Source organism: Schistocerca nitens, chromosome 12, assembly GCF_023898315.1.
Source record: "Schistocerca nitens isolate TAMUIC-IGC-003100 chromosome 12, iqSchNite1.1, whole genome shotgun sequence".
Classification (NCBI taxonomy): Eukaryota; Metazoa; Arthropoda; class Insecta; order Orthoptera; family Acrididae; genus Schistocerca; species Schistocerca nitens.
The window spans coordinates 38,558,604-38,573,838 of record NC_064625.1 but is presented as its reverse complement, the minus strand read 5'-3'; the positions used below and the strand labels follow the sequence as shown (position 1 = coordinate 38,573,838).

The 15,235-nt window shown below is 41.5% G+C and overlaps 1 protein-coding gene across 1 annotated transcript in view; it reads right to left on the bottom strand.

Annotated features, from left to right (window-relative positions):
• Positions 1–3,546: 3,546 nt before the first annotated feature.
• Positions 3,547–15,235, bottom strand: part of LOC126214892 (ectopic P granules protein 5 homolog) — a 388,516-nt gene continuing 376,827 nt past the window's right edge. Inside the window, exons 39-41 of the mRNA XM_049941536.1 lie at positions 11,724–11,843; positions 8,653–8,890; positions 3,547–5,342 (exon numbers count right to left, since the gene is read on the bottom strand). Of these exons, the coding sequence (XP_049797493.1) occupies positions 5,337–5,342; positions 8,653–8,890; positions 11,724–11,843 (364 nt within the window). The 3' untranslated portion in view covers positions 3,547–5,336. The remainder of the gene's footprint in view (positions 5,343–8,652; positions 8,891–11,723; positions 11,844–15,235) is intronic.

Here is a 15,235-nt window from a genome sequence, read left to right as displayed (position 1 = left end):
CTTAAATTGTAACAGCTGATTGCTACGAGTTGTGCATGCCTGTACTGGAAGACAAACAACAAAAATGCCCCTCTCACATCCTGTAACTCCGCAGTGGCTGTGCCATCCTTCTGCACCTGAGTCAAGCAGCCAAATTTATCAGTGTCAGATAAATGAAGAACATCTTAAAATGTGCTGCCTCCCGAGCAGGAAGGTGTTCTGGCCACCGGCATGAATCCGCCTGGCGGATTAGTGATGAGGTCCGGTGTGCCAGCAGCCTGCGGATGATTTTCCATGTACCTCGGTGTATGCGGGCTGGTTCCCCTTATTCTGCCTCAGTTACACTATGCCAACACTGTCTCCATGTACGTGCACGTTCTTAGAAAAAGAAATTGAGTGAGAATATAAAATACTGAAGTGCAATTATTGTTGTAGAAATGAAAAACACCTATGTAGAATTTGAAGGGAATAAATATATATATCATGCATATATATATCATGCATATATACATCATGCATTGTTTTAGGAATTACAGTAATTAGATGTTTTTATGTTCGCCAATAGTATACCAAGGTGATGGTAAGATGAACAGAGTAGTCACAGGTTTCAACAGAGACTTTATATTGTTTTGTCTGATTCTGAATTTTCTCATTTTTCACTTTTAGGTGTTGCCTGCTGAGCTGTGTGGTGGTGGCAGCGGCGGCCCATCTTCCAGATGATCAGTTGTTTGTGGACAAAACTGTGAAGTACACCATGTGAGTGCAGGTGCCACGAGCCATTACTAAGCTTCCTGCTGGATATCAAATGAAAATGGGGCTAGCACATTAGTCTATCAATCAAGCAGATAAACTCAGCATGTTTATGAGTCTTACGTTATTAGTACCTCATCTGTTTCTGTGCCAAGCTTTGATTGACTCAAAGATAGTGCACTTACTTTTTCCTTCTGGCGTTGTACTTAATATTCCCATGAACCCCACATGGAACTATTATTATTTCCCTCTGAGCACTGAATACTTTGACAAAAAGGAGAGGAGTTACCCCATGAGAGTGCAATGAATGAAAGTATGTTACCTTACCAACTTGGATATCCATACCTATGAAGTTACAATGTTCTGCTGTTTATTATTACTTGTTGGTACTACGTCAATAGTAGCTGGGTTATCTTTGACAGTAAAAAAAATTGAGTGAACTGTATTTTTCCAAAGTTTGAAGATAACTCGATGAAGCAACTTTCACAGAAACATTTTTTGCGTCAATGCTTCTTTGCTCCACTTTACACCAATGTTTGTATCGTCTGCAAGCAGGACTAATTTTGCCCCCTGCATTGCTTCATTCATATTACTATTTTGCTTTCTCTTTGCACTGGTGTGCTTACCTATTCTTAAAAAGGTCTGCTCCATGTGAACCTTCTTTTACAGTGGTTCCATTCACTTAAGAAGAAATTGTGTCATCATCTATGCATTTTTCCCTTTGTGTACAAAATAGAACATCTTATCTGGAGCATCTCGGTTATGGAAATTTATGGTTAATACGAAACTATATGCTCCTCTGGATCAATTTTTCTCTATGATTCCTTTAACAACATGCTTCTATACAGAGTTTAGTTATTTCTACATATGACCACCCATGCTTTAGCTATATTGGCTGCATGACATAAAGATATTCTGTTCTTGTGGTTGTAAGGTGTTCAGGCAGACAAATGACATAATTTTCTTTCCAATTACGAAGATGTTGCAAGCAAATAAGTTGTTTATTTATTTATTTACTTACTTTCTTTCTTTAACCCAACCCCAATCTCAGTATTCTGATGAAGCAAGTTGATTTCATTTTCCTCCTCCATCAACATAAGGCCTTGAGAAATATGCCATATCTCTTATAGCAAAAGTACCAATATCCATTTGAAGGAGCCCTTTACATACCATGCTTACCAATATTTTTGAGGGCTGGTCACAGATTTGCCCCATAATATTGTCTTATTATTTTTAGCTTGCCCAAGTACGTACACATGATCTTCTTTGTTGAAATTCAGATACCTGACTGAGACTAGCACTTTATTTTACTGAATACTTGTGACCTGTTACTTAGCATCAAAGAATGGTACACAGATTCCTGAAAATTCTACTAAAAGAACACAGACTATGGAGGTAATCTAACAATGCAGATTACCAGACCATGTTTGTGGCTGAAATCAGTACTTACTAGAAGATTAGTCTGTTGAGGTTTCTCTTGGCAGGGTGAAATCATTGAAGTGTTGCTGTTGAATACAGGAAGGTCATAATGGCAGAAAAAGTGCAATAAGAATTTTACAATACCTTCCCAACACATATGCACCATTTCTTGATTGCAATATTATCATTCAACAGACACAGAGCAGTATGGATAGGTTTAGTAATGGAGAGACATGCACATCAAAAGCAGCCTTCTTATAGATACCAACAATCTTAAAAGTGCCAGCCAGTTGAGTATCTCTATGATACTCTCCTAAGGGTCAAACAAACCTGTGACTATTGGTGTACATACACAGAGAAGAACAGCACCATCATCTGTTATTTGTGCTTGGTACAGATCCTAGACACTTGAACAATACTCCAGGACGGATGACTACTTACAAACTTTGGTTCTAATACAGCTTGCAGTTCCTCAGCCTACTACCTCCCTTGCCTATAAGATCGCTTCATTTCATGTCCCTATAAAGTGATACATGCAGAGATTTGTACAAGTCGGCTGGTCCAACTTTTTTTGTTTTTTTACCCTCACCCCCCCCCCCCCCCCCCCTCTCTCTCTCCATTTGTCCAGTGCATAATGTCTCTCTTGAAATATCAATATTTGAACACTTTTTAGTTGTGACTGTTATGGAAGACCTCAACAAGATTGACCGGTCAAAGTCTACATGTCACTGTCCTGATTTGCGTGAAATTTAAATAGTTTCCATGTCCCTATTGAGACTTTTGCTGTTTTTGTCTAATACTGTATACAAAAGTGCCTCTGTTAGGTCAACAGGGCAATTATTTATCTGAGAAATTGAATATTCTGGATGTGTGCCTCACTCTATTAACCAGAAGGCAAACTAAAATATATGAAGTTTTGTTTTGCTGGCTGAAGCTCTGTATTGTTGATTAGTCTTCCAAGAGGAAGTCCATAAACACTTGTAGCATTGAAGACTCAGTAGTTCATGTATTAAAAATATTATGAAGAAGGGAAAATTGCTGCTCACCATACAGAGAAGACATCGAGCTGCAAAGGCCTCCTTTTAATGTAAAACTCATGTGAGTGCACTGTCTCAGTTTGTTGAGTTCAGCCTCCATGTGTGTTTCCTACATTGGAAGAAGGCCTCTTGGCTGAAAGTGTAAATGCTCCTGTCTGTGACTCAACATCCCTTCTCTACGGTGAGCAGGAATCTACTCTTTTCATAATACTGCATCCTGGCTTTTGCATTGTTTAACCTTCATATTTGTAATGAAGGGTTCACATTTTTTCCAGATTTGTAATGTGGAATTTTTGTGCTCTGCGACTGGCAGTATGTAAGACGATAGAATAGTAGAATAAGTAAATATTAAGGAAAAAGGTCACACTTTATGGTAATATATTAACAAAACACTTATGTACTGAATGCCAACAGAATAAATTACATGCTATGGCACAGAGGCAGGAGAGAAGAATCATATTACAAAAGTTGACCACACATCTGGTAAATTAATTACATATGTCTTAGGCATACATTATAAAACATATCCACAGTATCAGAACAATGATATATTTCAAATCACAGGTCTAACATCTTTTTCTCTTGCTGTAGGAACAGTGTGACACCATCATCTTATTTCACAACCAAATTACAATATGTATATAAATCCTTCAAAAGTAACAGTAAAGAAGCAATTATCCTACCAATCCATAGACACAAATATTATAATTGGTGTTTTATTTGTCATTTCACACATAATCTAATGAATAAAAAAATCTTTAAACTGTGTGCTATTAAAGTCATCAGTCTGACCATGGGCACTTCCTTTGGCATTAAATGATCTCATTTTGTACACGCCACCAATGACAAGAATACAGCTTGCAATGTAAACTAAACTGTTTACAGAGTACTTATAACAGCCAGGTTATTTCTTTGAAGGAAAGATGATGATTAGAAAATATTACATAGGCTGCAATTATGAGACAGTCATTTTGGTTGACTAGAGACTGATTGCATGGAGACAACTGAAAAGTTTATTGCATCCATAATGGGAGTGGAAAGGAGGAGGGGGGAATAATGCAAGCAATTCACAGTTCACCACTACCAGTATCACATTGCATCTGAGGTCAGAGGCCACATTTATGCACTCTATAATTGGCTTTAACGCAGAGAAATCCCATAAAGACAGCCTCAATCACATTTTCAGATTTATTAGCAGTCAGTTTTGGCCCTTTCCTCAGACAATCTTCAGGTTTTTCGCCGCCATTGTGGTTGCTGGTAGTAAATGGCGCAAGATCTGTAGAAGTGAGGTGACAATCTTACTTATACAGATCTTGCTCCGTCACCAGACATAATGGTGGGGAAGGGCTGAAACTTGTTGCCAACAAATAAAAAGTCTAAATTGTGTTTTCAGTTTTCTTATTTGATTTTTAGCATTTTGTACCAATTGCTGTGATCAAATTACAGAATGCTTTGTAAAATTTAACAGCTTTTTTTTTTGTTAATGCCATTCTTTGCAAGGCATTAGTCCACATGGATGAAGACACCTGTTAGATTCTTTGCCTCCACCTTACATGACAACATTTTACTTCTCCCTCAATAGCCAAACATTGTATGGTGAAAATATGTGTCACACTACCACTCCAGGCTACATCAGTAAAATTCTTTCCATGCCTGGGAAACATTACAATTCATTGTAAATACTCACTTCTTGGCAACATCAAATGTAAACTATTGCTCTTTTTTCTCCACTACTATGTAAAATGTGCACACGTGGTTCAATATGAAGGATTATATTATTCCTGTATTGGCCTAATGGTGCATGAGCTCCAATTCAGCAAATTTGCTGTAGGTAGTTACTCTCTTGAAACTTCTGAAGAAGCTATTAGCTGTTGAGCACATTCTGACCTTTAGCTTACATGTTCTGCAACTTTTCATAATTACAAAGAGATAAGTGAGACACAAGCTACCGTGCAAATGGAGTGTAAACAGCTGCCTGGCCCCCTCTCCACACAGCTGTCAGCACAAACGAAGCCTCCACTGAGGACACTCTAAACTCAGCAGAATTCCTCCGTTTTGTGACCCCCCCAGTACAGGTCAGCACTGGACGTCACCAATGGAGACCCGCGCCGAGACTGTCGGCGAGTGAAAGTCGAGGGGGCTGCGCTGCAGTCAATCCTGAAACAGAAGAATTTGTGACTGTCAAAACAGAGCACACAATCTCACATAAAATACAGAGGGTTGCTTTTAACAGTAGTCAAGGGAACAGATGTAAAGTGGTTTATTATGGAAGGAAAGAAAAGGAGTGTGTGTCAGTGGTGTAGCAAGGCTGTTAAGATGTGAGGTACCTGTATACTTTAGTGTAGTGTCGTCACTATTAGCAATAGTAATACTTTTTGACAGTACTGTGGAAAATAGCAACTCAGCCACAGCAATTCTACATTAGACACCTTAAGCAGCCAGCAAGGTAGTTTCTGCATTGAAAAATCAGGCCACACTGTAGCAGCACAATCATGTCAATTCTAGCAGGATTCTGTAACACATGCTACTCCTTGTGTGTTGATGTTACGGCCATGAGTGAGCCTTAGCATGTGGCTGTTGTTCCGTAGCACTGAAAGTGTAGTAACATGCATTTTATTAAGATTTTTTATTTTTTGCTACTTTTGGCCTGCACCCTCACCATGACACAACCTTGGACAGAAATGGTTCCTCATCATAGGCCCCTTCTCTGGTAACATTCATTTTTTCCCACGCTACTAGCTCTGGTTTCCTTCCCACACAAGACTAGGAGCTGATATGTGAGCGTTCCCCCTCTTCCGTGAGTAGTCATGGGCCAACAGATGACAGTATCTCACTCTCTCTTTTTCATCTTATAGAAGTGAGGTCCTTTGACTTCAACAGATGAAAATTTATTCAGTGTACATATTCTTGACTGCAAACAGCACACACAATAACATCGAAGATTTGCAATACACAGAACAGCAACATACCTACATGTACATGACTACACAATCTTATCCTTCAGTACAGTAAGTAGTGCTATACAGTGTCTGTGTTAGTATTGTCAGCTACACTGGAAGTCAGCATCTCAGTTATGTACACACGTTATTGTGCAATAATGTGTGTATACAGCTTAGAACTGACTTCTAGTGTAGCTAACAATACCAACCCAAACATACATTGTATAGCATTACTTATAGTACTAAAGGAGATCAACTTATTCAGTGTTCACAATACTACAGATAACTCCCATACTGACGATGTTAGAAATGTATAAAATAAATATCCCTTTTACCATCATCATTTTTATGTGTTGCTGCACACAAAATAGTAAATAAAGCAAGGATTATTGATGTTTATTTCTTTACATCACATATGTGACTCACTAACCCAGTGCTGAGGAACAAATCGTGAAAATGGCCATGTATTTTTGTTACATAGTATTCATCCTGGGAAAGGCAAGAGACAAATTGGCACTGTTATTTCCAAGTCTTCTCACACAGAGAGAAAACTAATTACCTCCTCCATAACAAAAATATGGAGTCACAAAGTGAAAACTCCAATAGGTTGTTTTTTTTTCCCCCTCGACAAAATATTTGCTGCAGTACACTTCCTGCCCTAATTACACTTGTTTCACAGGCAAAAAAATACAGCACTTTGCCATGTGGGGAATATAGCCACTTATTTGTTAGGAGATGTTTTAAAGGTTTCCAGGTTCAGCAACAGCCAAGGTGGGAAACCTCTAAAATACAGGGTGATTCAAAAGTTTGTACACAAATTATTAACTTGTGCTCTTGCAAGTAATACTGGGCCAGTGAGAGCTGTGGAATGTTTGTACTCGTTGTTACTATCAATGCAAACAAGCCTTAACTTCAGCAAAGATCATGTACTGTTTACTCGTGAACACTGCACATTGAAGGTGTTAATGGCAGGGCACCACATAAATTCTTGTAGAGAATTATAGCACACAGCAGGCAATGCATTCAGCTCGCTAGCTAAAGTCACATGAAAATGTCCTGGTGAGCGAGGTGGGCATGCCACTCGATCTCCCATATAAACCGATCCAATGCTTGGGATAAATGTCAGATAATTGCACAGGAAAGTCTGCACATGCTCTCTCTCTAGTCACATCCTGTGGTGTTGCATGTGCGGCAAATGACATTTCACACTCCTTGTGTAGTATGAGGAAAGATGATCATGACAGAATAATATGAAGCAGTGAGTAAGTTGCGAAACACAAACTGTCTGCAGGTGTTTCTTTTCGTATGCGTAGGCATGAAATGGAAGGTGTAAAATACAAGATGTGATGACAAATAAATGGCTTCGCCTGTTTTAGGTGGGGGTCTTTTACATTTTGGCTTGGCTGTCAAAGAGCAACGACACTCTCCACGAATGAAAACATAATACAGGATGAAACTTCCTGGCAGATTAAAACTGTGTGCCGGACCGAGACTCGAACTCGGGACCTTTGCCTTTCGCGGGCAAGTGCTCTACCAACTGAGCTACCCAAGCATGACTCACACCCCGTCCTCACAGCTCCACCTCTGCCAGTACCTCATCTCCTACCTTCCAAACTTTACAGAAGCTCTTCTGCGAGCACTTGCACGAAAGGTAAAGGTCCCGAGTTCGAGCCTCCGTCCGGCACACAGTTTTAATCTGCCAAGGAGTTTCATATCAGCGCACATTCCGCTGTAGAGTGAAAATTTCATTCTAGAAACATCCCCCAGGCTGTGGCTAAGCCGTGTCGCCGCAATATCCTTTCTTTCAGGAGTGCTAGTTCTGCAAGGTTCGCAGAAGAGCTTCTGTAAACTTTGGAAGGTAGGAGACGAGGTACTGGCAGAGGTGGAGCTGTGAGGACGGGGCGTGAGTCGTGCTTGGGTAGCTCAGTTGGTAGAGCACATGCCCGCGAAAAGCAAAGGTCCAGAGTTCGAGTCTCGGTCCGGCACACAGTTTTAATCTGCCAGGAAGTTTCATATCAGCGCACACTTCGCTGTAGAGTGAAAATTTCATTCTATAATACAGGATGGTTTTGTGACAACTGAAGTACATCGTAAGGTTGAGCCTTTGATGCATATGTAATATGAAAAGTTGTGTTGTAGCACATTTACGAGACTCATCAATGATCTATACACACATCCAAGGAAATATATGTTTGTAAAAGGAAAGTAGAGGACGTGCTTTTTCATTAAACGAGTAGGAATTACTGGTGCTACGTAAAACACTTCGATCCAACTGTATGCACGCAGAACCAGTTACCTCTGCTGAACTTGGGTGCATTGATTGTCCATGTTGTTCCTCAAATCCCACACTGTCCACTGGCTCAGGATTATGTGCAAGACCATAAGCTCCTATTTCAGCCTTGTTAGAAGATGCTAAGTAATTCAATTTGTGCCCAACCTTCTAAATCACTCCACATGTATGCTACGTACATTCCACAGTCAGCCACGTTTGCTGACTGACAATTCACAACGCAGTCGTGTCAGCTTACCTTCACAGCTGCCAGGTAAGCCTTCCCATACAGGGCGTGGGCAAGAGTCGCGACGGCGCCGCAGCCCGAGTGCAGCGAGCTGTCCGGGTCGACAGCGAGCCGCACCGCCAGCTCTACGGCAGGCTTCAGATCCTGGTAGGCCTTGTTGGTGGCCAGCGCCTCCAGCTGCGACAGCGCAGACAGGGCCTGAGCGCTCGGGTTCGGCACCGTCTGGTCCACACTGCCTGTCGACTTGCTTCTGGTGGCAGCAGACAGGTACTCGGTGTTAATAGCATTCTCCTGTGGCCACACACAGGCATGGGTCATGGGAGAGACCTCTCCACCTGCTGGATCTTTGAGGTTAATACACTGAAGCGCCAAAGAAACTGTTATAGGCATGCATAGCCAAATACAGAGATATGTAAACAGGAAGAATATGGCACTACGGTCAGCAACGCCTATATAAGACAAGTTTGAACACGGTGCTATAGACGGTGCATGAGCGATGGGACACAGCATCTCTCATGTAGGGATTTTCCTGTACGACCATTTCAAAAGACTATCAGGAATCCAGTAAAACATCAAATCTCTGCATCCGGAAGAAGATCCTGCAACAACGGACCAACAATGACTGAAGAGAATCGTTCAACGTTGCGGAAGTCAACACTCGGCCATCAACAAGGGTCAGCATGCGAACTGTTCAACAAAACAACACCAATATAGGCTTTTGTAACATTAACTCATGTACCCATGATGACTGCATGACACAAACCTTTACGCCTTGCCTGGGCCCGTCAACAGCTACGCTGGACTTTTGATGACTAGAAACATGTTGCCTGGTCGGACGAGAGTAATTTCAAATTGTATTGAGTGGGTGGACGGATACGGGTATGGAGAGAACCTCATGAATCCATAGTCTCTGCATGCCAGCAGGGGACTGTTTAAGCTCGTCGAGGCTCTGTAATGGTGTGGGGCGTGTGCAGTCAGCGTGATAATGGACCCCTGATACATCTACATGTGACAATTTCCTGAGTTTAAACTCCCCAGATATGAACATTACTGACCATATCTGGAATGCCTTGCAACGTGCTGTTCAGAAAAGACCTCCATGCTCTCGTACTCTTACGGATTTATGGTGACAATTGCCTCCAGCAATTATTCGAGCCCATGCCACATCGTGTTGCGGCACTTCTGCATGCTCGCAGGGCCCTACGTGATATTAGGCAGGTGTACCATTGTTTTTTGGCTCTTCAGTAACAGTATTTCACACAGTGTTAATCTGCAAATGGGTAGAATTAAGAAGTTTCGGATTCTGTAGTACTACAGGGAGTATACGCGGGCAAGAAAAAAAGTTCCCGTGTTTCCCCATTAAAAAATATACTTTTTCTCGGGTGAAAATACGCTGTACTCCTCGTGAAAGCAAATTTTTCCGAGTTAAGCAACGATATACTTTCCTTCGCAGCTGTAAAGCTTAGCAATCTTTTTAATTCTGAAGGTTTTATACACAGGCATAGAACTTCCCGAAACAGTGCGTTTTCATGCGCGGCAACATTCACGCTGCATATTTTCTTATTACAAAAATATAAACACGAATTCCAACAAATATAGCACGGCAGCTCCCGAATCAATGAAATGCAGATAGCGATGCGCTTTTGTCAGCCAATAACAGCTCAAGTCACGTGATCTCTCCATTTAAATACCGGAGATACTCAGAGCAAAGGACACGGATGTAGTGAGTGAACACCCAAATATCAGAAGATAATGGTTTAAATTAACATACCTACAAGAAAAGTTAAACTTCCACGTCACAAATGTTTACTTCCGAGGGTGTGGTTGGTAGCATCCTACCTATGAGTACAAATGAATATTTCTGATGAGTGCGATTATAAATTTCACTTCTTGTCAACAACACTTTAAGAATAAAAAGACAATTATACTTTTTGCCATCATTATTGTATAACTTGTAATCTATGGAAGAACGAAAACGATATATTAAACACAAATGCGCAAGTAAACTTTTAAATTGTTGCATAAATGGCTCGTTTTGTGAACCCTAATGTTTTCTAAGTGACTGGTCCTCAGCGTCAAGTTTTAAGCGGGAGTCTAACGCCCAGTGATTTAAGGAATTCATCTTGCGTGCAAGAAAATTTACACTGAAAATAACACTTCTCAAACCACCAATTTTGATTCTATTATCTCGTTTAGATTTTATGCTACAATAGTGGCCAAAAGTAAACATATTTGTTAGAGTATTAGTTCTTGCCAGTCGAAATTTCTGGAATTCTAAAAAATTCCCAGGTTTTTTCCCGGAGCGTATTCCAATCATAAATTGATAATCCATAAATACAACTTTCCCATTAAAGCCAAATGCGAGAAAAGAAACAAAGCAGTACACGGTTGTATACACAATATTTCTTTAGAATTATAAAAGGAGAACGAATGTTTGTGATGCATATGCGCCTTTGCCGGCCGGGCGGTTCTAGGCACTACAGTCTGTAACCGCGCGACGCTACGGTCGCAGGTTCGAATCCTGCCTCGGGCATGGATGTGTGTGATGTCCTTAGGTTAGTTAAGTTTAAGTAGTTCCAAGTTCTAGGGGACTGATGACCTCAGAAGTTAAGTCCCATAGTGCTCAGAGTCATTTGAACCATATGCGCCTTTACCACAGTCGAAATCGACTCCGAGAAAGAAATTTTCACGGCATAGTATTTTCTTTCTCGCAGGTCGTGTTAAAAGGAACGCTCTACATTTTTGTTTAAAAAGACATGTGGCCTATATCACTCTGTAATTAGCGTGTAAAAATTGTAAGTAAATTTCAAGATTCTCGGTAACAACATTAAACGACCACCCTGTATAGTAGTATAAATAAGCCAACACAGTAAGAGATGCTTCTGGGACCAAAACAGACATAATTTAGATAAACTAATGAGGCAGCTACGAGCTGAGCCCAAGGAATTTCATCCACAGACAGCAATAAAATATTCCAGAAGTACCACAAAACTGGAGTCTTAAGATAAATCTGGTGTACGGACAGCCTACTCAAGTACAAGATGCAGGGAGCTGTGTAATGACTGTTGAACAAATATACTCACATGATGACTGGCATAGACAGAGCTCCCGGTGCACTCGGTGTCGTCCTTACAAATGGCTGCTCTCCATCAGGAAGCTGCGCCAACACAAACACCGCCACTGCACGACTCAGCAGGCGACACCTGAAAGCGACACACAGGGGCCACACTAAACAACAAGAAACATTTGTCGTCTGATTTAGTTAGTTAAAGGTGTCGGAGGTCACATGGATTGCCGATATCTGCATTACATTACAACATCGAGATATGCCCACTGAATTATCAGATCTGTTAACAAACCGTACTTCCACGTCTGGACCGCATCCTCCTGACTGTGTGTGTGTGTTTTGTAGCAGATACATGAGAGGTCGAAGGCGCATTAAAACTGGAACATATCACCTAAGGGAAGAAACCCCAACAGAAAAATGCTGGACTTACGACATTTGGTTAGCAGCCCATTACTCGAAGAAGAAAAAAAAAAACAATTCCAGCACCAAGCCTCAGAAAGGCGGCGGAATATTGGGTAAACGACTCAGGTGAAACTTATACAGTAAACCCCCGTTTATGCGAAATGACCGGGACGGCGGCCGGATCAGATAAACAAGTCAACCTGTTTTCACGCTGTGACACACCCCGAAATGCGTCAGTACCGCCGAATTTGATTGTAAAACGTGCGTAGGGCACGTATAATGTTGTTCACAACGATATCAGTAGGTATGCATGTTTTTGACGAAAAAAAAAAAACTGTGTTGGCGTGTACAAAGGCGCCAAAGTATGATTGAAAACTCGATGTTTTTAAATGCTGCATAACAAAGCTTGTTTATTTTGCGTTCTTACAGACAACATCCGCCTATTTGGCAGCAAGAAAAAACAGGAGTTTCAATTTTATTACCTACTCTTTTCAGTAAAAAATAAACTACTGTACAAAATTATGAAACGAATCCAGAGATTACTCAAAGGAACGAAAAGTCTGTATTTTTGCTTTAAACAAATGGACGTTCCAGTTATAGGACTCTTCATTATAATTTATTTTTTTGGTAAAAATGTCTGTAATGATTTTTTTGTTGCGGCAATATATCTCCAACGTTAGAAAACAAACGAATTCGGGATACGTCGCCTCCTCCTGTTTGTTGCTGAACGCCAGGTCGTAACCGACTGTGTGAAGATCTTGTTCTCTGCTTCGTCATCAGAGACATAATCTTCTGACGCTTTCTCACTCAGTCAAATCAAAAACGTCGTATTCCATCCATTCTTCGAAGTTTGCATCTTCACAACCCGCTAGCTACTCCAGTAAATTCACAAAAAATTACGTAATTTTCATCTGTTTCTGGCGCGTCAGCTTGAATTTCGGTGTTGCCTTATGATCTAAGAGCTTTTTCCAACGGGAGATATTGAAGGAATTAAATTCCAAGCTTCAGCAATCCAATGAATGGCACTTTTTTTAAAAAAATCGATATTTTAAGAGATTGCACAAAATCTTCTTCTGCATCAATCGCACCGATTAAGTATTCCCGCAGCTTGCATCTCTAATGTTGTTGTTTTTTTTTTTTCCATTGCATCAAGAACACCGTGGTCCATCGGTTGACTTAGAGACGTGACGCTTGATGGGAGAAACACAACTCTCCATCTTGAAGGTCATCTGGGTGAGAAGGAGAGTTGTCCACAAGAAGTATTGCTTTTCGAGAAAGTCCATTTTCCGACATGTACAATATTTTTCTACAGCTGGAACAAACTCTGTCTGGAACCACTATTTGAAGATGGCACCGTTCATCCATGCCTTAGACTGATTAGTGTACCATAATGGCTAAGGTTTATCAGCTGGTTACTTTCTAAATGCTCTTGGTTTTTTGTATTTGCCAATCAATGTAAGGCACAGTGAGCCGTGCGGTTGTTTGTCTTTTTCTCGTGTTGACTGGCGCCACTCGGTTTCACAAGCGTGTCCTGTCCGCTAGTGGCAGCAGCGGAATGTGGTAACTGTTGCCCTATCTTTTGGGGCGACGTCGTTGTTTATCGGGGTCGTGTGAGTGTGCCAGTTCGGTTGAGGACTCAGGAGGAGCCAGGTCAGCGCAGTGCCAGACCGCTGGCGGCACGCCGTGGACTGCGATGGAAGGGCTGTGGTCATGAGAATGCACGACCTCGCCGTAAACCGGATCCAGCAAGCTTTAAGATGTGTGCATTTCAGTCCAAGCAGAGAAACCTCCACCATTGTGATATCTCGCGATTCCCCACTGCCCTGGGTTCGTGTTGCTGCTCGTAGTGTCGCCGAGGCGAAGAGCAGCGAGTGGAGTGCGGATATGATTAGCTTCCCTCGACTTCTTATTACTGTTTACTGCATTCAACTTGTCACAATTTGTTAAGTTCAACCAGCGGTAATTTTTCTTGTCTGGTGGCCGCTAACGCCCCAGTTACCTGTCCTGGGGTTAGTGTATGTAACGGCAGTGTACGTTTCCTCGCCTTGCCGCTGCTATCCGGTAAGGCGTGTAATTTTGACAGCTTTCTTGATTCTAGGCCGGTTGGTAATTTCTTCTACTCTGGTGGCAGTTTTTTCTTTCTCGTTCCGAGTCAAATGGCTCTGAGCACTATGGGACTTAACATGTATGGTCATCAGTCCCCTAGAACTTAGAACTACTTAAACCTAAGGACATCACACAACACCCAGCCATCACGAGGCAGAGAAAATCCCTGACCCCGCCGGGAATCGAACCCGGGACCCCGGGCGCGGGAAGCGAGAACGCTACCGCACGACCACGAGCTGCGGGCGGTTCCGAGTCCTCTAAACACAGTATTCTGGGGACGTGGTGCAGACCACCGGTTCCAGCTTTGGCTTATTGTTCCATAGTTGCATTTGGTTTATCAGACGTCAGGTAGCTTCAGCAAGATTATCATTAGTCTGAGTTACCGTCTTGTGAAGTGAATGCAATTCTTGGCTGCCTATCTCATCGCTCGCAAAAGTGTTTGTTGCCGGACCTTCTCAGAGGTCGATTCCTGGAGCTCCGTCTGTGGCCCCTTGGTTCTAGTAAGACATGTGTTTTAAAAGGTCTGATGGCCAGTAGTACACTGTAACGCTCCTTCACCCCACGCCTTCTGTGCGTATAATCTGCCTTAGTACCCTTTAAGGAACTTATATACTGGTCCTTGTGTTTTGTAATACAATAATAATACCTTGTGCCTACATTAAAGGTTATATGTGTTTAGTAAATAGTTATGGTCGCCTTCTGGAATAAATCTAGCAGTGTAGTGTTCAGTGGATGTTAAGGCTTGTATTACAAAGTTTACCATCATCTTATTTCATCCGTTTGGTGATCAGTTGCTTGTTTTTTTTTTTAATTAACCTTTACTATTGTATTTGCTGTTTTACAGCAGGTTTCGAAATTTTTTATATTATTGCCGTTCCTGGCGTGTAAGGCCTTTTGCCCAGATCACAGTGGCTTGCTTTTAAAACAATCTCTGCTGTATCTGTATTTAATGGTGATTTTCTAAATTGTAACTCACTGAAAACACTATTATTTACACAGTTCTTTATTCCTTCATTAATA